Source organism: Alexandromys fortis, unplaced genomic scaffold (genome assembly GCF_014885135.2).
Source record: "Alexandromys fortis isolate MF-2015 unplaced genomic scaffold, M_Fortis_MF-2015_v1.1 scaffold_65, whole genome shotgun sequence".
Classification (NCBI taxonomy): domain Eukaryota; kingdom Metazoa; phylum Chordata; class Mammalia; order Rodentia; family Cricetidae; genus Alexandromys; species Alexandromys fortis.
In genome coordinates, this window is record NW_026067986.1 from 4,362,519 (window position 1) to 4,383,115 (window position 20,597).

A 20,597-nucleotide genomic window follows, 5' to 3' on the forward strand; every position below is an offset into this window, starting at 1 on the left:
AGCCCCCCCCTCCCCCCCCCCCCGCGCCCAAACTCAATTGCTCCTGGGTTGCTGTATCCTGTTAGTGCCCTAGATCTGTGATGCTCGGCGGAGATTTTCAAGACCTTTCCTCTCAAGTGCTTGCGACTGGAAAAACTTATGTAAACAGTGCGCACATTCCTTTGACTCTGGAACGGGACCCCTCCTGACGTGAGGAACACACAGCCGTCCCCGCCCACGGCCAGGCCTCCGACCTCTTAGTGGTGAGGGTTGCCGCGCAGGTCACTTGGACGATGCGGCTGAGCCTCTTCAGATTGCATCAGTAGAGAAGAAGCCACGTGCCGCGCATGAGTGGCTGTGGTTCTCAACCCAGGTCAAGGCATCCTTCAGTGCTTTTCCAAAGCCAAGTTTGGGACGAGGTGTGGGAGAAGCGAGAAGAGCACCCACCATGGGGATCTTGAGAGCGCGCCACAGACGGGGAAGAGCTGTAAGGACAGAGCGCGAGGAGTGTGCTCTTTAGCCTGTGGCACCGTAGCCTAATTTGTAGAGACGATCGCTACTTCCTGACATTTTAAATAATGTCCCAGCTTTGTAAGTTCCCAAGTGTATCCCTGAAGTCCACAACTGGATTAATAGTGACCAATAACCAGATGTCATTATTTATCAAACAATGAAAACCCTTTGCTGAGATGCTGGCTCCAGTCTGAAGTTTAGCGAGGGCACAGCCGCTTTGCCGTGGAGATTTTGGTGTGACCGGCTGGGGTTGGCTTGTCTGGACTGTGATAGAACACCTACCCTGGGTTTCCTTGGGAGAGTGTATTCATTCGTATGAGGAAGTTCAGAGGTGAGCCATCTGGATTGATCGGGAGGTTCCTGAAGTTACAAAACCGCCCCCTTTCCACTCCTCCAGTTCTCTCCTTCTTTTGTTTATCCATTTCCGTTGCTTTAGTATGCTGGCTGTTGAAAGTTCCTGCACCCAAGAAGGCCTCTTCGCTGACACAGCAATCCAACTCAGACCAAATCAAACCAAATTAGAAAAAGTCCAAGTTTAATGAATAAAAAATGCTCCCCAAGCCGGGCGGTGGTGGCGCACGCCTTTAATCCCAGCACTTTAATCCCGGGCTGAGGCAGGCGGATCTCTCTGAGTTCGAGACCAGCCTGGTCTACAAGAGCTAGTTCCAGGACAGGCTCCAAAACCACAAAGAAACCCTGTCTGGGGGGGGGGGGACGCTCCCTTTTCCAGCCCCTACCCCCAGAGGAGACGGGAAAGAGAGACCTGAAAACCACGTGTCTGTTTTCTGGGGGGCAGTTTAAATACTCTGTGGGAGTGGCCTTGAGCATCTCTGGGGGAGGGGTCAGGGCATTCTGAGCTGCTGCAGGGTTTGAAGAGAGATGGGGAGGGGTCTTGGGGTGGAGCTACCACCCGAACATTCCACACTCTTTGGGTGTACAGATGCCAGGGGTTGGGGGTGGAGTTTCCACCAGGACATTCCAGACTCTTTGGGTATATGGATGCTAAGGGCTGGGATGGACCTTCCACCAGAACAGCTATTAACTTCCTTACTTTAGGGGACAGGATGGAGGATGAGCAGAAGGACCCCACCTGTGTCCCTAATAAGGAGACTTGCTAGCTACAAATGGAATATTCCACTTAGTCATGGCCCCTCGCGAGCAAAGGGTCAGGGAGAATTCCTTTCCCTGATTCTCTATGGTCCTTGCGGTTTGTTTTTCCACCCTCGTGTGTGGACTGTAGCAAGAAACTCTGGAATGTTTAGGGAAGAGGATCAGAATTGAAAACTATTTTTCCTGATAATAGCAGTCACTCATATTTGAAAGGTCATAGAAATGGTGTTTAAAAATGGGTATGAATCTTCTCTTTAGCTTTTCTTGAACATAGATGTAATGTCATAATTTAACAGGGAAAAAAAAATAAACGGAACCTTAAACTTAGAGGCAGTTTGCCCAGAATTACATTCGGAGTGAGTGGCAGGGTGGAGCTCAGAAATGGACATGTCCTTTTCTGGGTCCCAAGCATGCAGTGATTACTTTGTCACCTACTTCGAATGTTTTCGTCTGAGAGTTTGTTCCTATGTATAACTTGAGTTTCAAAAACTTTGTCTTCCAAGATCTCCTGAGTAAATTGGGAGCATGGGGACCTTGGAGGAGGGCTGAAGGGGGAAGGGGAAGGGCAGGGAGGGGAGCAGAGAAAAATGGAGAGCTCAATAAAAATCAACAAAAAAAAAAGAAAAAAAATCAAAAAATAAATAAAAATAAAAACCTTAACCCTGCTTTTAAAGAAACAAAAAAAACTTTGTCTTCTATTTAGTTCTCAACTTAATCTAGTTTCTCAGACCTTATGCTTTATATACCCCTCTCATTTCTTTTTAATTCTTCTACATCTTGAGCTATTGCTGTGCTTTTCATACATAGTTAGGCGGGAGCTGCCCCTTCACCAGGGTTGGGAGGCTGTTAGGAGCACTTTGCTATTTCTTGGGAGCCTTCCTTTTCCCAGGCCAGCCCTGAAAGCGATCGAGGATGGCAGGGTGGGTAAGAATGGTCTTCTTCTCTCGGGGCATTTACATAATTCCTTAGAGAATGGGTTTGAAACAAGCCTGTTACCGTCAAATTAGGTTCTGACACTGTATGCAAATCCGCACTGACCTACCTGCAGACACCCGTTTGTGTCTGTAATTACCGGTGCATCATGGTGCCTGTGGTTGCCACCCCTCCTTGGAAGCATTCCTGAGGTGCTACATAATTAGGCCATACCATTTAAGCACTTTATATATTTTCTCTTAAGTAACATGGTTTATATTATTATGTTTGTAGTAAAATTTATACAAAAAGAGACTTGATAATATCTGCTGGGGTTTTTTTTTTGAGGGGGGGGTTGGTTTTTCGAGACAGTGTTTCTCTGTGTAGCTTTGGAGCCTCTCCTGGAACTCTCTGTGTAGACCAGGCTGGCCTCGAACTCACAGAGATCCGCCTGCCTCTGCCTCCCAAGTGCTGGGATTAAAAGTGGCGCCACTACCACCCCGGCAACAATATCTGCTTTTTAAAGGCAGGAGTTAAATAAACATGCTTGTTTGTAGAAATGATTGCTACATCGTGACATTTTTAATAATGTTGGGAATAATGAAAAGGTGTGTTAGAAACCTAACTAAAGCGAAGGCTGGCGTGAAGTTTGAGGCCAGAACCTGTCAGTGAGAGGCTATGAGGGTCTGTCACCCATGCGTGTCTCACAGCGCTGAGAACAAGGATGCTCCAGTCTCTCTTAGCTCGGGGAAGATGCACTCAGTGTGTGTACTTAGAAATCCCGTAGTGTGATGAGGGACCGGGAACATTCTTGTTCTGTCATTGTTCTGCTTTGTTTATTTAAGAGGGTAAAAAAGAAAAAAAAATCAAATACTTTGTTTCTTAGGATCTGTGAGAACTGTCCCAAGTTTTGGGGGGCACCTTAGAGACATTGGGTGGCCGTTAGAAGCTTTGTTTTAGAGTCGTGACGTCATCTAAGTGTTCAGGAGGAAGAGTCTTCTAAAAGGTTTGAGGGATAAAGGCAGCAGGGAGATGTGAACTACTGAGGAACTAGTGGTGTGGTTCTTATATAGAATGAGCTCCTGGAATAGTGCAGTGTGCTCAGAGGCCAGAAGGGGACAGAGAGAGGACTGGACACGGGGAAACAGGCAGAGTCTAGTAGCTGGTTGCTTGGGAACGGGAAGAAGAGAGTCATTGGTGGTGAAGTTTCAGATGATTGGACTTTTGTAGTAAGCAGGTGTGGGGGGGCCCAAGAGCACCAATTAGAAGAGTTAAGATGCCCTTCCCACTCATTGTTATGGCCGCTGCTTTGTTTTGAAGCAGGATCTCCCTGTGTATCCCAGGGTGGCCTCCACCTAAGGATGCTTTTGTTTCCACAGTGAGGGCTGGGATGACAGGCCTGTGCCACCACACCCAGCTCCAGATATCCACCCCATGGCCTCCTTCTAAGGTCACATCTTTGACCTGGAGCATTTTCTAAAACTTCACGTCACGTACCTCCCTGCTGTCTTCACTCTGGACGCAGGCTAGATGCGTCTTTCCCTAGTCCGCCCTGTCTTGATGGAGATCAAGACATTCTTCCAAGGGTTGGAAATTGTGCGAAAAAGAGACTCAGATGACCACCCGAGAGTGGGTAGTTTTCCCGACTGCACTGTGCCCTAGGTCTGCTGAGACACACGCCGCCGCGTGCGTGTGACGCCTGTTGGCCGCTCCGCTGATGCAATGGGTTGTATCCTAGGCATTTTTTGTTGACCACAACTCCCGGACCACCACGTTCATCGACCCTCGGCTCCCACTCCAGAGCAGCAGACCCACGAGCGCGCTGGTTCATCGGCAACACCTGACCAGGCAACGCAGCCACAGTGCTGGCGAGGTGAGTCGTGGCCAGTCGATTGACGATGATAGCGGCTAGGATACCGATAACGGTACTGTGTGAAATTGTGTTGCCTTTTCTGTCGTTTGCTTGTTTCTTTTTTTGGTTTTTCTTTTAGTTTTTAGTTTCGTTTGGTTTTATTTAATTTAAGTGTATCATTTAGAGGCTTCGAAAGTTCCAGAATGCTGACGGGGTTTCTCTGAAAATACCTCTAAGCTAAATTGCAAATTTAGTAGTTTGGGTATATGATGAACGACTGAAGAATGAAGTTCCGTGTTTAACCCAGACGGAATTGGTACTGATTAGTGCACACAGAAGACAATAATCCCTTTGCACACCCAAGAACAGTCTCATAAGAAAACATTGAACTTTTAGCAGGGCTAAAACTGTCTTATCTGCAGGGAAGAATTCCTGAAGTGAGGTTTACTGGATGCCATTAAAATATCCGGATATCCAAGTGTGAATCCATAGGGCCCTGGAATCTTTGGCTGGTATTGTCTAAAATTTCAGATGTATTTGACAGAGGTGGTTTATGTGCTGACCACACAGAGAAAACAGCCTGAACTAAGAATGACTGGACAGCCCAATGAGTTCTGCTTTGCCAGTTTGCAGTGGTCTGTGGTAACCACATGAGGGCTCTCCAGCACCCTAGCCCCAAACACACAAAAATCCCCTCTTGTTTCATTTTTCTTTCAACGGCTTGAAAGCATGAAAGGACTGTTTGAGAGTGAAGTGTCTCCTCCTCAATGGAGCTTACGGCTTGAGTGTGCACTGTGGCTTGCTGTGCACCCTTTGGAGGGAGACCCTTAGACAAATGGAATTAAGATTTCTTTTCCTGCCTGCTGTTCCTAAACGCATATCCGATTTCCAATATTATACTGTAGGCCAAATGTTCTGAAGGCTTTCTTGTAATAAAAAATTATAAACGCAATAAATAATTGGGTTCAGTTCATCAAGATTCCACCCGTGGAATTTCCCCCCGTGCTGTTCATGCGGCTTTAATGCATCACGTGTACCCTGTTTATAGAAGAACATACACGAGAAGCTCATATAAAAATGATGTATAGGTCTAACGCAGGGTGAGCTATGCACGAAAATATTTATGCTTTATGAGTAGCCCATAAATCTTTATCATGCTTTTCTGTAAACCATGAGTGGTGAACTGGAGGACACGAACAACGTTTATCTCACCAAATACAACCGAACTCTTACCCTTGGACCTTGCCTAGATGTATACATGATTAGGACCCTGCCTAGCTTTAGCACGTGGACAGTTCTCTGTAACCATTTGCTCGACGGTGGCTTCACAAGCTGAAGGTGGCCGTTCTGTCTAGTCAGGGCGATGTTTTTGAGAAAATATTCAAGAGATTAATAGCGGTACTTCCCCTTTATTTTAGCACCCCTTTCAGAACTTTGAATGACTTTTCAAAGTCTAGAAGTAGCCAGTCCAGTTTGTGGGACAGAGCCCATCAAGGGTATATTAGCAACTAAATGAAAATCTCCCTTCTACTGATGGGAACTGAACAGTGAAACAGAGTAACCCAGCAGGCAGCCACATTATCATCCAACCTTTCTCAGAGGCTGTTCTTTAGCACACCCTGGAAGCAGGGCAGCTCGAGGCATTGCCTGTATTTCTTGGAGAAGTTGACCGCTGTCTTGTGGCCTGGTTTTAAGAAGTGAAGGCTTCGCGGCCTTTGGCTGTTCTAGGAAATGTTGACACATGGCAGCACACTGGCAGGAGGGAGATTACACAGGCTGGTGTCTCGAAAAGCTAAGTGCTCCTCCGTCTGAAGATGTGTAGATGATAGCCGAATCTTCTCAGAGTAGCTAGATGCATTCCTCAAAGCCAGTAACTCAGAAGGAGCAGGCTGAGAAAACTTGCGGTTACATAGTGGGTCCGCACTGTGGCCATGCGAGCCTCATTCAGCAGGGTCTGCCGCTGCTATTGCAGCTGTGGACAAACACCTGCAGCTGTGCAGACACATCGTGGTTGACGGTGTAATGAACGCAAATAATTAGGGCCTATTTCCCACATTCTTAGTACGGAGAGCAAGTTTAAAGTGATATTTGAAATGATTGAAAATAAGAAGGAAAAAGTCCTTGATAAACTTTTCTTGTTTTTTTTGTTTTTTGTTTTTTCAAGACAGGATTTCTTCATAGCTTTGGAGCCTGTCCTGGAACTAGCTCTTGTAGACCAGGCTGGCCTTGAACTCACAGCTATCCACCTGCCTCTGCCTCCCAAGTGCTGGGATTAAAGACGTGCGCCACCACCACCCGGCCTTGATAAACTTTTAAGGGGCTTACAAGGATGCCAGGGCAGGGGGTGTAACACTCTTGCTGCACAGCCTAGTGGTCTGACTTTGATCCCGGGAACCCATGAGAGAGTGGAAAGCGAGAACTCACTCCACAGACTTTCCCTCTGACCTCCACATGGACACCATGGCACCCCGAACACCGTCCACCATAACCAATCACATTGCATTGTTTTTAATAGCTGAGGAAGAAAGCTGCGTTTTAATAACTCCTTTAAGTAATAATGTGGACTTTTTAAAATTGTTTCCAGCTTTATGGGGGCACAGGAAATAAATAACAAATGGCTGATAATGACAACTGATTTTGAAATATCCCCGAGCCCCCATGGGGGCTCAGAGGAGAAGATTGTGTATAACCTCACCTTGAAGAGAAGGAAGGTTTCATGGAGGAAGAGGGGGCTGTTTGAACTTTACTATGAAGAATGAGTGAGAGCCCTTCCTGAAGGATGGGGGCGGGGCAGGGGAGGTGGAAAGGCTCTTTCTGATGGGAGGGGCTGTAGAGATGGCCTCAACAAGTACCCAGCTGATATAATACGATAAAATGGCCATGAGGATTTCAGCATGAGGGGGTAGGAGCACCGTCTAAAAAGTGTCAGTGTACCAGTCCAGTGTCACCTCCTGTCCTCTCCTTAAAAGCCTTTTGGAATAAGCGAGAAAATGCCAGAACAGGAGCTAAAGCAAGGTTAGACTTTCCCAGCAGGAGCACTGATGAGTGGATCGGTTATCTATCTGTAGGGGTTCCTAAGCCTATAAGAGGCGCAATGAATAATCGGGGGATTATTAAAAAAAAAAAAAGGAAACCGTATTTAGATCATGCACACCTGCTCCTGTTAGCCGTCTGGTGTGGGAGGCTCAAACCAGAAAGAGCTGTTACACCAGCTCCTCTAATGAGCGTATAAAATTGCTTCTGAGGAGATAATGTCCTAATGCACAACCCCGCAGGAAGATTGCCGCCGCTCAGCTCCTCCTCTGCGGAGGCAGGGAATTCCCTCAGCTGCCTGGCAAAAAAAAAAAAAAAAAAAAAAAAAAAGGAATATCCAGATGCAATATCCAGGCGCAGCCCGATGCATGCATCTTGTATCACCCAGCTCTTCCCTTTGACCGTATTGCAGCAGGTTGGGGTTCTGGCTGTGGAGATAATCATGACCAGCAATTCTTCAATTTTGCTTCTGCGGCCTTGGTAAAGGCCAGCAGATTGAACTCCCCAGCCATGCATGTTCACTGGCCCAGCTCCTGTCACTGAGGGACCTGTCTCACCCACCAGCCTGAAGCCTTAAGAACAGACCTTCCAAGGACCTGGCCTCAGTGCCTTAGCTGGCATCTGTCCTGATCAATTGCTTATTGGACCCCCAAGTGTTTTTGAACAACTCAGTTTGAGATGCCAATGCAAAGCCCCGGGAGCTCATGGTGCAGACCTAAATGTTGCTTGTCTTAGCAGGTAGGCGAAGACTCTCGGCACGCGGGACCACCCGTTCTTCCCAGACCATCCAGCACATTCAATACCGTCAGCAGGCAGCAGTACCAGGACATGGTTCCCGTAGGTACGTCAGCTCTTTCTGCACATCTTTATCCGCGTTATCCTGCTACTGTATAAAGTGCATACTATGCCCACGGGTGCCCCCTGCCAGCCTCCCACTCCTCCCTCCGTTGTCCTTAAGCCACTATAACCATACCCTAGTCCCTTGATTCTCAGAGAGCTTCCGCCTTATAAAACCCCGTAGTCCTGCTTAGCAAGTATTGGGTTGCTGAAGGTAAGAAACACTAATGAAATAATATGCAATCACTGTAAATTAAGCTTTCAAACAAACGTATAATTAGAATATAGCGCATCCTAGGATGGAAGTTAAGGGGTGTGTGAATCCGTGGTAGCCTCATTCACCAACCAAGCAAGGCTTCCACGTTCTTTAAGGGTTTTTATACAAACAGAAAAGCAACAAAACCTCCAGAATAGTAAACTGAAATCAACGGATGTGGACTCCAGGTCTGAAAACCATTTTTGAACTGTTATTAAAACAATGAAGCTAAAGTAGAGTCATGGTCTCCAGCCTGGAGCCCCCGAGGAGTGCAGAGCGGACAAACTGCAGAGAGGTGGCTAAACTCCCTCCCCACCTTAAAGCAAAGCAGCTTTCTCTTTGTCTGTTTTTACATCAAAACACAAACATACTTAACCTGGCGGGGGAGATGCCATGCTCTTGAAGGTGGTTCTCCCAGGGTGAGGCACCTGCGTTGTGCTCCAGATGAGCTGACCCTGGGATTTCCCCAAGTGTGGGAAACTTGACCACATAGCCTGTCGTGGGGGGTAGGGGCTTGTTTCTCTACCCTAGAAACAAACAAACAAAAACACTTCTGCCACAAAATACGGTGTACTACCCATGGCTTAAAGATAACCACCAGATAAGATATCTAGGGTTGATGTCTGTCCGCACTTATAGTATCATTATTAATATATAATTATTAATAACTACTACATGCGTAACTTTCAAGAGCTTTAAAGTTATTGCATAAGAAGTATCTCGCCTCTGATCTTGGATGGAAAATAAAATGATTCCATTGTAAAAATGTCCTCAGTTCATATATCATGAAATGTTAACTTAGGGATTCTTGGTGTTGACATAAGAATTCAGTCTTAACAGATAACATTTAAAAACTTTTGAAACATTTAGCTAAAATATGTATGTGTTGACAGTATGGCATTTTAGACACAGTTGCTTATAGAATTACCGGGCTTTCTGTTGTTTGTGAATTCAGACCCTCTCAGCTTGGTTCTCTGAATTATATTTATTACCCATTTCTGATTACTAGTAATATAATTAAGCAGAAGAATCTTAAGGATACAGATTCATTTTCCTGAGGGAAGAGGTAATAATAGAATGCCTAATAAATTTTTTTTAACAATTTTGACATTTCTGTAGCCATAATAAGTAGGTTGTAGATTGTTTAAAAATATATGTTTGCTAGTAGTTGGTGGTGGTGTTGCAGTTGTTTGGTGTGGAGCTGTTAGTGTTTGGCATTTATTTCCAAGTAGAGTCAGAGAATGGCTTGTCATTAGCACTGTGGCCGTAGCTGTCGCTGTTACTGGTGACTATTTTTTGGGGGGTGGGCAAGTCTCTGGTTCTACCTCTCTGGCTAGCTACTATTCACCCAGAATACAATTTCCCGTTTCTTATGGTTGTCATTTCTGTGAGGTTGTCTGCTGTTGGCGTTTCGTTGATGGTGGTAGTTTTGGTTTGGTTGTTAGGCAGTCGTACAATGTAGCCCAGGTTGGCCTCATACTCAATCCTCCTGCTTCCGTCTCCCAAGTGCCTGTACCTCCATGCCTGGCTTTCAGGTTGATTTTGGTAAACTTAAAATTATGACCATCTAGAATCTTGTTAGTGAACTAATCTTGTCATTTGAAAGTATTTTTGGCTCATGAGATATATTGAAAAAGAATAGCAAGAAGAGCAAGTAGCAAGTGTAAGCCCAAGAATCTTGTAACAGCTTAGACAATAGACAAAGTTGGAAAGTAAGCATCTATGCCCCAGTGGCAGAATAGCTCCAAACTGAGGACTTGGGGGGGATGGATGTTAGCAATAAAACGTAGTTTTTAAAGTCGGAATTTATATGAATTTATATCATCATAGAAGTAGTAGTAGATTTTTTTTTAGGAATCATTGTTTCTTTTTACTTTTTTCTTCCAGCCTACAATGACAAAATCGTTGCGTTTTTGCGTCAACCCAACATCTTTGAAATTCTACAAGAGCGTCAACCCGATCTTACCAGAAACCACTCACTCAGGTAACCAGGGTATCGGGATTTGTTTCAAGGGGCATCAACACCCATATCAAATCTTAGTGGCACCGCCAGTCATCTGGGCGAGGAGAGTAGCTTCCCATCTGACATTGTTTACAAGGATTATATATGAATATGTTCTGTCGTCAGCACCAGCTCGGTTTAATCCCAGTTTCTCTCCTAAGTACAAGAGTTGAGTAAGATTGGCTAAATAAGCTAGAATCTCCCTTACAGAAGAAACATTAAAAGGAGACAAAGGTGTCCAACCAAGACTACATCACAGCTTGCAACAGTGACACTGTCATTTTAACTGTGGCTTGAATCAACAAGAGTAGTCTTCTATCGAGTTGAGATTTATCAAGTCCCAGGCTTGACATTCCATTTTTTTTCCTTAATGAAAACATAGCAGAGCCCACGTAGAGAATCCGGTTTCCCTGTGAGAGCCCACCATACACCAATGTCACTGTTACAGCCTCCCTCTCCCTTCCTAAACTGTGCTCCTTTGCCCTGCAGACTTGGCTTCTTCTTGGCTTGTCAAGCAGGGACTTTCTTTTTAAAACTCTCTGCCTTTGAAACCTTGCAACTCCACAGTGGCTCTTAGGTTTGGGATATTAGACAGTGTTTCCACGTCCCAGCGGGCTGTGCGTCACCGGGGGTAGCAGAAGGGTAGTGTTATACTCGGCGCCCACTTGATTTACACGTTACCTTTTATGGTAGAGATGCATTTGCCGATGATATAGCATCATATATATTATATCATATCATATAGATGATATTTGCCGTGTATAGCAGTGCTTCTCAAAGCTGACCCATCTTGTTTTCACCCAAATAATGTAGGAGCTTTATAAAATGCAAAATGCCAGGCCTCACTTCTAACATACATGGTCAGACAGTCTGTCTGTCTGTCTGTCTGTCTGCCTGCCTGCCTACATACCTACCTACCTATCTTTCTATCTATCTATCTATCTATCTATCTATCTATCTATCTATCTATCTATCTATCTATCTAAATGCCTCTATCTATATCTATCATCTATCTGTCCATCTGTCTGTCCATCCGTCTTGTCTGTCTCTCCTCTTTCTTCCTTACCCTTTCCAGAAATGCCATCCAAGAAGCATGGGTCAAGCTCAGGCAGTATTTTCTCTGAGCCTCTCCATGCAGTTTCCCAGGCACGGCCAGGTGCAATAGCCTGACTAGACACTAATTTGATGGTTAATAGTGTGATGCCCGAAGTCGTTCTTTGTATTCCTGACTAAGCGACTTTCTTGCTCTGATTTGATTTTTCAAGTTCTCATTTCTCAGTTAGGTTCTCAGATCCTTTCCGATAGGGACTGTGTCTAGCTCACCCGTCCCCTGAGGTCTGTCCCTTGCTGCTCCGAGATCTAAAAGCACTTTCTATACCGTGAATAAATTGCCAATGTTATTATGCAGCCCTTAGCCCCAGAAACCTTGTGTTTCCGATGGAGAGAAATTAGGCAAAATTTTAAGGCACGGCAAACAATGGCTGTGTTAGAATCCTAGTTTACATAATTGTGGGTTCCCAAAGTGGAGTCCTGGTGTTCTCCTCACCTAAGCAGGCTCTCTTCTTGACCACCAAAAACATTATTAAGACAACACAGCTACAGATTTTGAATGTTTCTTCCTCTGGGCGTCTCCTCGGCAATCCAGGGTCCCCTAGAGATGAATAAAACTGCAGAAGTGTGTTAGCCCGTTCGACCTTGTATTCGAATTAGGAATCCTAGGGATTCTGGACCTCCTCAGTGCAAAACAACTTCTTCCTGCATTGTTAATCATGAGGGAAAGACAGTTCTAGTTTCTCTCAGTTTGACTTCCTGCACACACATACACACGGGGCGGCGGCGTGCGGGGGAGGGGGGGTGTCTTCTAATGAACCCAACCCCCCACAGAACAGACTCAGAGCGTGAATGCTTAAGTTTTGTGCTTTTCCTCTTGTACACTAGCTTACTATTTAAAGTAATTAGAATATCTTCACATCCCCGTCCCCGGGGAGCTGCATGATGTAGTTGACCTGAACAGAGCATCTGACTCACCACAAGTCTGTTATGGCTTAGAATGTTAGCAAGCGTATTAAAGGGATGGTGGGAGGCTCCAGCTGATAACATCCAACTTCCACCTTGTTTTGTTTTCTTCCTGCTTTTTATTGCTAAGACGACCGAGGATTTTTTAACTTTTTCAGTGGCCGTCGGGGTCCCTCCCCCCCAGTTAACCACAGTTCCGTATAGCGCTCACATGGCAATCTCTCATGGAGAAATGACTTCATGTTTTCTTTGAGATGTTTCCATCTATGTACATTTCGAGCCTCTGCAGACTGTGGCCATGGGAAGCCTCAACAAGCATGACTGGCCAAATGAAGCAGGAACTGAAGTCCATGAGATAATGTTTTTTCCCCTACCCGGTGTGTGTCCCTCCGGGCTATCATTTGCTTAGCCTGACAACTTAAAGGAGAAGTTCATGTATCTGAGAGAACGTTCTGTTTCATAGAGCTTAAAAAAAAAAAAACAAAAAAAAACTGCATTGTAAGGAACGTTCCCACAAATATAGGGGTGGAGTCTAAATTGTGATTTTTTTTTTAAATCTCAGCTTTAAGTGATATTTTTGATAGATTGTGTTAGTCAGCTATCGAGATAACTGATTTATAAAGAAAAAAGCTTACGTTCCTTTTAGTGTTTCTAGTTCTTGATCTGGTGGACCAGTTGTCTTTGGTCCTCTGAGGGGCAGGCAGGCAGGCATCACCAGATGGGAACCATGGAAGGCTAAATGCTTGCCTCACAGCAGGGACGCTGAAAGCAAGCTTTAGGAGCCAGGGTCCCTCGGTCTCCATGGGGACCACAATCCTGATAACTGAAGAACCTCCCTCGGGATATCTCCTGGAAGTCCACAGCAATTCCAATAGCACTGCCCTAAAAGCAGAGACTAGCTTCTGGACCTTGATGAATTGCAGACTAGACCCCGTGGGTCATCTGTGTTCGCAGGTGTCTTTGAGCTATCTGTTCGTGCCCAGCCAGGGATTCCTGACACCAATACAGAGTCCCGTGTCTTTCTCCTCACTGATAGCACAATTATTGGAGAGAAGCACAAGGCTTCCTTGTCCTCTGAGGAAGGGACAGCACTGGGGGACAGAAGTGGTCTCTTGGCCTTGTGCGTCTTTTGTGTTTTCTGCTTCCTCCTAAACCAGAGCAGAGCGAGCAATTGGTTCGGCTTTAGTCACAGCCGCTTTTCATGAGATTCCACGTTTCTCTTTTCATGAGAGAGAATGCTCATGCTTGTCCACATACAGAATGGCGTTTGTGTCAACGGCTGGTCTGAAATCCCGGTTTCCTTTCTAGCCTATCATAAGGCCAGAATGGTGCCAGCTTGTCCCTTTAAATCCTTAGTCCTAGAAGGGGTTTATTTCTCCAGTTAAGAAATGAATGTCCAGAGCGGGAGACGAGTCAGCAATTAAGACTGTGTACTACTCTCTCGAAGGACCCAGGTTTGCTTTCCAGTACCCATAGTTAGGAATATTTCCTAAAATGAGCCGTTCCGCCCGCACAAAGAATTCAGGTAGACCAGATACACCAAATTTAAATTTAATAAATGTTGCACTCTTGGGTGGCCAGGAGTGCATGGCAAAGGAAGTGGGGGAGGGTCGATCCACACAAACCCAAAAACGTAGTGTTGTTCTTTCCTGCGCAAGCCTAAATAGCCTGGGGGAGTGGTCCTGACCCTCCCCAGGGAGGGGTCACCGCTTGGCAGACTGGGAGTTGGAGTCCAAGCCAGGGCAACTGCCAGGCCAGGGGCTTCCAGTCATCCCAGACTTCTTGGATATAGGGGTTTTAGAGGGCTGGGGTGATGCCCCCAGCTTAATATTACACCCCCCCCCATGTTGGGTGGCTCACAGCCACCTGTAACTCCAGCTCCAGGGCCTTAGAGAAAAGGGCTCTACTGTGTATAGAATTGTTTCATTGGATGCATGGTTCCCATCACCACTGAGTTGTGAGAAACATAAACCCTTCAGGTGAGCCATGTGGTACCCATAGCACGGGTCTGACTTTAAGGAGAGGTCAGTGTCTAGTCTACTGTTCCTTATGAGTCTTCACTACAAATCCGCGGAACGAACGAGCGCTATGATTTCAGTACATTGCCAACAGCAGCACAGGAAAAAGAGCGGATCTCCAGAAGCCTAGCTTGACTCTGTTTCCAGCAGAGCCTCGTGTTGGGAAAAGCATAAATAACTCTGTGGCCCATCTAATAACAGGCTTGCGAGTTTAGGGTCTTTGAAGGCCGACGACAAGAATAAGCTCCAGGCTAAGTATTTGCATTCTAAATCTGCTTGTTTTAAGATGAAGAGGCGAGTTAAGCCCGTCTTAGTCCTTGGCCTGTAGACGATTTAGATGATTTACATCCACCTATAAGATGTCCTCAACACGTGGCCACCTCATGTCATCTCTGTGTGTCCAGAAGAGTCCCATTCTAAACCCAGCCTACAGAGCGGCAAGCAGGAAGAAAATGAGTCTTTCTGTTGTGGGCCGTCTGTCAAGGCAGACTGTCCTGGGATAGCCATCCATGTCTATCACTAATTTCCCTCTCTTGGGTATGTAGCCTTAGGGGACTCCAAATGCTTCTCTAAAATTGTCCCAGGCAGTTCGGAAAGCCCAGGTGTTTGCCACTGCGTTGCCGAGTGCCTGTGCAGGAACCCAAGTACAGGGAGCTCCTCGGTGCAGCATGCCCTTCTTTAACTGTAAGACCAGAGAGAGGGTTGGTTTCAGTGAGATTGTTTTCTCTGGGAATTCCAGCCTTAAGACATTGTTTCTTGTCCTCAAATGACCTCCCTCCGGCAAGAGAGTCCCTCTCTGAAGGCAAATCTAAGCCCTGGGAGGAAGTGGTCACAAGCTGGGTGTGAGGGGCAGAACGCGTGCCGGCCACTTTTTCCTGCCGTCGTCTTGAATGTCTTTTCACTGTCCTCGGTGGATTCCAGTTCAGCCATGAACCCGAAGTCAGCATCCTGATTCTGTTTTCCTGCCACAGCAGAAAGTGATGGCAGTATTGTTAATGACCAACATGGAGTGTGGGTGTTAGAACTCGGTTATTTTGGCATTGGCTGATCAAGTGCCTGACATTTTACCAGGCTTTCCTGTGCATAAACACTGTGAAGCATGTGGCCAGAGGATATAGGGAGAAGGACCTTTGTCCCCCAGAGACTCATTCGTATCTCGAAAGGAATTTATAATCTTCGTTATAAGCCACTAAGATTGAATTCCTTCCTTCCTCCCCCCTCTCTCTTTCCTGTTTATTTTGGGGGGGGCGTGGCTTTTTGACAGAGTTTTCCTGTGTAGCCCTGACTGCCCTGGAACTCACTCTATAGACCAGGCTGGCCTCGAACTCACTGAGATCCACTTGCCTCTGCCTCCTGAGTGCTGGGATTAAAAACTTGTGCCACCATACCTGGCAAAAGGGTGTTTGCTTATTTTGTTTTTGTTTTTGTTTTTGCTTTTTTGGATCCTTTCAATTCTATACATTAGCTGAATAAATATATTAAAGTAATATTCAGAATCCTCTAATTACAGTCGAGCGTGTTAGTAACATGTCTCAAACTGTGTTAGTTCCAGATACTAAGCAGCTCTGTGGAAGTTCATATGAATCCAGTCTCATTTTCTGAAAGGACTAGAGGGATAGTAGATCACTCACATTACTGTGGCCTCTTCTGTTCTGAAGAAACTTAAATATGTATAAATATAAAACACATATCAATTTCCCGTGATTATAATTTTTATGAACCACAAACCAAGAGATGTATAAATTAAAACTGAGAAAAATTATATGATATAAATTAATTCTCTTTTTGTAAGTCCCCCGAAGGGTGTGCTGTTTCTGGATGAGCTGCAATACTAGGGCGATGTATAGAGAGGTTGGGCCGAGCTCCCGTCCCATCTCTCTGCTTCCCAAATCCACTTCATATGCTGTCCTTGGGCAGAGGCTTATCCCACATTAAACCGATACACACAGGATGTAGACTCATCTTTGCCAGAATGCCGAGAGGCAAGAGAATGAATACTTTATCTGAGATCTTCTTTCAAGAGTCAAATAGTAGAAGTTGGGACTGTTACCAGTAGAAAGCGGCACGTGTCGTTTGTTTGCCCGGTGTTTGACTCGGTCCTGTGCTTTGGTCTCTGATGGTCTGTGACATGCATCCTTGGCATTATCCCGGCCACCGTATCTCCTTCACAATAGAAAACACTCTTGTATTAACAGGTTTGTTGGTTTAGCCCATCAGTTTATTTAGGATATTCCCAAATATGGTAGTGAAGATGTTAGTGAATGCATCCCGTGATGTGTGAATTTCACCACTTTTCTATCTGCAGGATGCTTTTGAACTTCTGTTCATAGAATAAGACCTGCAGATCCCACCCCAAGTTCTGCACCAAGTTTTAAGTGTTTTCTCATTCTGGTGACGGAAGCCATGAACATTAGAGAAGCATGTAGAAGACATGCGTGACTGTCTGCCACCGTGGGACTTCATGTCCCATGACATGTGGCTGCAAGAGAAGTACTCAGCCATTAGACACAACTCTTAAAGTGTTAGTGAGCAGGGTTCATACGTTACTTAGCATAACTCTATAATATCCTTTTTAAGTTCATCTCTTCATTTTCTCTGTAGCCTGTGGCAACCTGTATGACTTAGCGTCCCTTGATCATTTCCATGGAAATTAATAATGTAGCAGAAAAGTTGTCCTTCCAGTCAGTAAGAGAATTGAGCATGAGCAGAAGACAGGTGCTGTTGTCATACTTGACATCAAGGCCCTGGTGGTGTAATGTAGTATGGAAGCTGCTTGTTCATTTCCCGGCCACCCAGACTCTCGAAATAACCACACAGAAACATTAATTAACTCACTGGTTGGCCTTTTTAGCTCTAACTTCTTATTGGCTAGCTCTTACATCTTAATTTAGCCCATTTTTATTATTTTATATTTTACCATGAGGCTCATGGCCTACCAGCAAGGTTCTAGAGTGTCTGTCTGCAGCAGCAGCTCTAAGGTTTCTCCCTGACTCCACCTCCTTTCTTCCAGCATTCAGTTTGGTTTTCCCCGCCTAGCTCTACTGTACCCTACCACAGGCCTAGAACAGTTTCTTTATTAACCAGTGGTATTCACAGTATACGAAGGGGACTTCCACATCAACTGTAAGGGCAGACAGCCCTGTTCACTAACACTTGGAAGACTCCGTGTCTAATTGCTGAGTACTTCTCTCACAACTACACATCATGGGACATGAAGTCCCATGGTGGTAGACAGTCATGCATGTGTTCTACATGCTTCTCTAATGTCCATGGCTTCCATCATGAGAAAACACTTAAAACTTGCTGCAGAACTTGGGATGGTGTCTGCAGATTTCTCATAGACGAGGTAGCCAGTTGAGGAACAATGGTCTATGGGACGTTGGGCAAATTGATGATAACCAAGGAGTGTTTCCTTCTGCATTCTTGGAAAGTAGGTGCCATTTCTGAGACTCTGCCAAATTCTCTCTTCCTCTCTCTTCCTTCATTCTCTTAAGCATCAATAAACTAAGCTCGTTTTTGCTTTTAAGTGAAAAGACTTTAGAAAAAAAAAAAACTCTAGCTAAGGCCTAAAACAGAGTTGGGGTATAGGAACAGAACACTTGGCATAGGTTCATATACTATTGGGAATTGCCTTTGGTTTGCTATAGCACCATAAGCTCCCGGGTAGGCATTTTTGTGGTTTTCTTTTCTTTCTTCCTTCCTTCCTTTCTTTAATGGTTTTTTTGAGACAGGGTTTCTCTGTATAACAGCCGCCCTGGCTGTCCTGGAACTAGCTCTTGTAGACCAGGCTGCCCAAACTCACAGAGATCTGCCTGTCACTGCCTCCCGAGTGCTGCCCAATGAGGTTTTCTTTATTGGATTCCAAGTGCACAGGAGACTGTGCCCGGCACAAATTAAGTGCTTGAGAAATGCTTGAAGAAAAGAGGGGTGCTGAAGTAGTCTAAGAAAGGAGAAAGGAGCTGGGCAGTGGTGGCACACACCTTTAATCCCATCACCCAGGCGGAAGAGGCAGGCTGATCTCTGAGTCTGAGGCCAATCTAGTTCCAGGACAACCAGGGCTGCACAGAGAAAACCCATCTTGAAAAGAAGAAAGGAGGGCGAGAGAAAGAAAAGAAACTCCCTAACTCAGAAGATACCAGATGGTACCAGTTTCTAATACACTCTAGTGCTTTCTCCTGGAAGTGTGACCCATAGCTTGTCACCGTGACAAATATTCTGGCCTGGTAGAAAACTGGTCTCTGCCTGCCTCGCTGTGTTCTCATCTGAGAATTCAAAACCAGTTGTTTCCGTTGCCTAGTGGTTAGTGTAGAGAGAGCGATGAGCCGTTTTCCCGCTGACATCCTGTCTCCGATGCCAGGCTCCTTCCTTGCCTTCTCTGGGTCTTCCCTGTGACTCAGATGAGCGAGATGATGGTCCTCTTATTCACTGGAGGTCTGCAGGCCACACTACAGTCAGAACCTAGCATCTGTGCCATCGCCTTGTCCCATTCCAGGGAGCGCAGCTGGGGAAAGTGCAAGCCTGGTTTCTGCTTTTGTTTCATCTGCCTTGCTGCCTTGTGACGATAGACTGGAAAGATAAAGCGCATATTTGCTGGAGATGGCTCCAACATCAAAGCATGACTTTATCGGGGCTTCTTAGGAACTGTTCCTTTTCCGACAAGATAATTTTTTTCTAATTTAGATTTCTTAAAATCTAATCCCTAGATCTCTTATAAAGGAATTCACCAGATAATAGGCCTTGATGTCCATCATGTGCTTCCCAATCCGATGCTAACACGCGTGGACACTGCCCTTCCTGGTTCTGATCTTCAAGGCAGGGAGATTTTGCAGACAACCGGGCGTCTCTTGAAAATTCACATCTCTTGAAAATGAATGTCCAAGTTCCATGTCTTCATAGTCTCTTGCTAACTATGCAGGACAGAAAAGTTTCTAAAGACAATAGAAGTCAGGTGCCTCCTGTACTAATAATGTAAAATAGATCTAACCAGAAGACACCAGGGCCTGAAGCCTATCTGCTCACCCTGTAAGCTGAGCAGCCGGAGGGAAGTCAATTTCTACGTGTCTGGGGACTCTTCATCTGGACACCTTAGCCTTACCTTCCAGCCCGCGGCTTTCAGCTCTGTTGAGAATCTTAGTAAGGTGACTTGGCTCCTAGGAACCTAAAATGCAGTGGAATTGGTGAAGCCCAGTGCTCTACAGATCAGAACTGAAGCTAGAAGAGCAAGCAGAGGTGCATCCATTTTATGCTGTGGTTCTCAGAACGCCTTGTCCTTAGCTCCCAGAGTGGCTTCAAAGGAAATGCGCCATCAAAGGAAATGGCTTCAGGGCCATGGCTTACACTTTGATTTTCCCCTCCTCTTACACATCGCTATGGTGTGCTCTGAAATAACATGAGATAAATTAGAGAAAGAAAAAGTTTGATTGGTACAACCAAAGGTGTTACCGCATGTATCTATGGTCAGATAATGAATGTTCTATTCAAAAGCAAGGACTATGTCTATTGGGGATTTGTATCCCCAAGGTTCCATAACACAGTGCCATTTAATAGGTACCCAAAATGCAATAGCCGTGATAGAACACGTGGTCATCCAATTATTTACATCCCGGAGCCTGACACATCCAATTGCCCTGTTTCCTTGCCCCCACAGGGAGAAGATCCAGTTTATCCGAACTGAAGGGACCCCTGGATTGGTTCGGCTCTCCAGCGACGCGGACCTTGTCATGCTCCTGAGGTAGGGGCCGTTGGGATTGCAGGCGGCAGTGTCCCGCTTTTAGAAAATAATATGCCAGGGTTGGCAGCCTAAAGACGTCTCCTTTCTCCTCAAAGTCTAAGGAAATCATGCATTGAAGACTTAGGATGCAGCTTTCCGAAGGATTCATTTCCAATGACACCTGATAGCTGCCCCAAGACTTGCTTAGTCATGTTTCGCAGCACTGGAAGAGGGAAAGGTTATAATGACAAACAAATCAAAAGTCCCACTCAAGGAGCGGAGCAGGGGGTAGTCTTATAAGACTGTGCAGCTCGCTCCTCAGTGCAGAGCGGAGGTCGTGTCTCTATTTCTTTCCACCT

The 20,597-nt window shown here is 45.6% G+C and overlaps 1 protein-coding gene and 1 non-coding gene across 4 annotated transcripts in view; both read left to right on the plus strand.

Annotated features, from left to right (window-relative positions):
* Nucleotides 1-20,597, plus strand: part of Hecw2 (HECT, C2 and WW domain containing E3 ubiquitin protein ligase 2) — a 304,844-nt gene that overhangs the window by 223,290 nt on the left and 60,957 nt on the right. For all 3 annotated transcript variants that reach the window (XM_050159280.1, XM_050159279.1, XM_050159281.1), the window contains 4 exons: nt 4,253-4,387; nt 8,138-8,240; nt 10,380-10,476; nt 20,176-20,259. In XM_050159280.1, coding sequence (XP_050015237.1) covers nt 4,253-4,387; nt 8,138-8,240; nt 10,380-10,476; nt 20,176-20,259 — 419 coding nt within the window. The remainder of the gene's footprint in view (nt 1-4,252; nt 4,388-8,137; nt 8,241-10,379; nt 10,477-20,175; nt 20,260-20,597) is intronic.
* On the plus strand, nt 8,860-9,021 carry LOC126511897 (U1 spliceosomal RNA). The gene has a single exon (XR_007594810.1). It is a non-coding gene; the product is annotated as a U1 spliceosomal RNA (small nuclear RNA).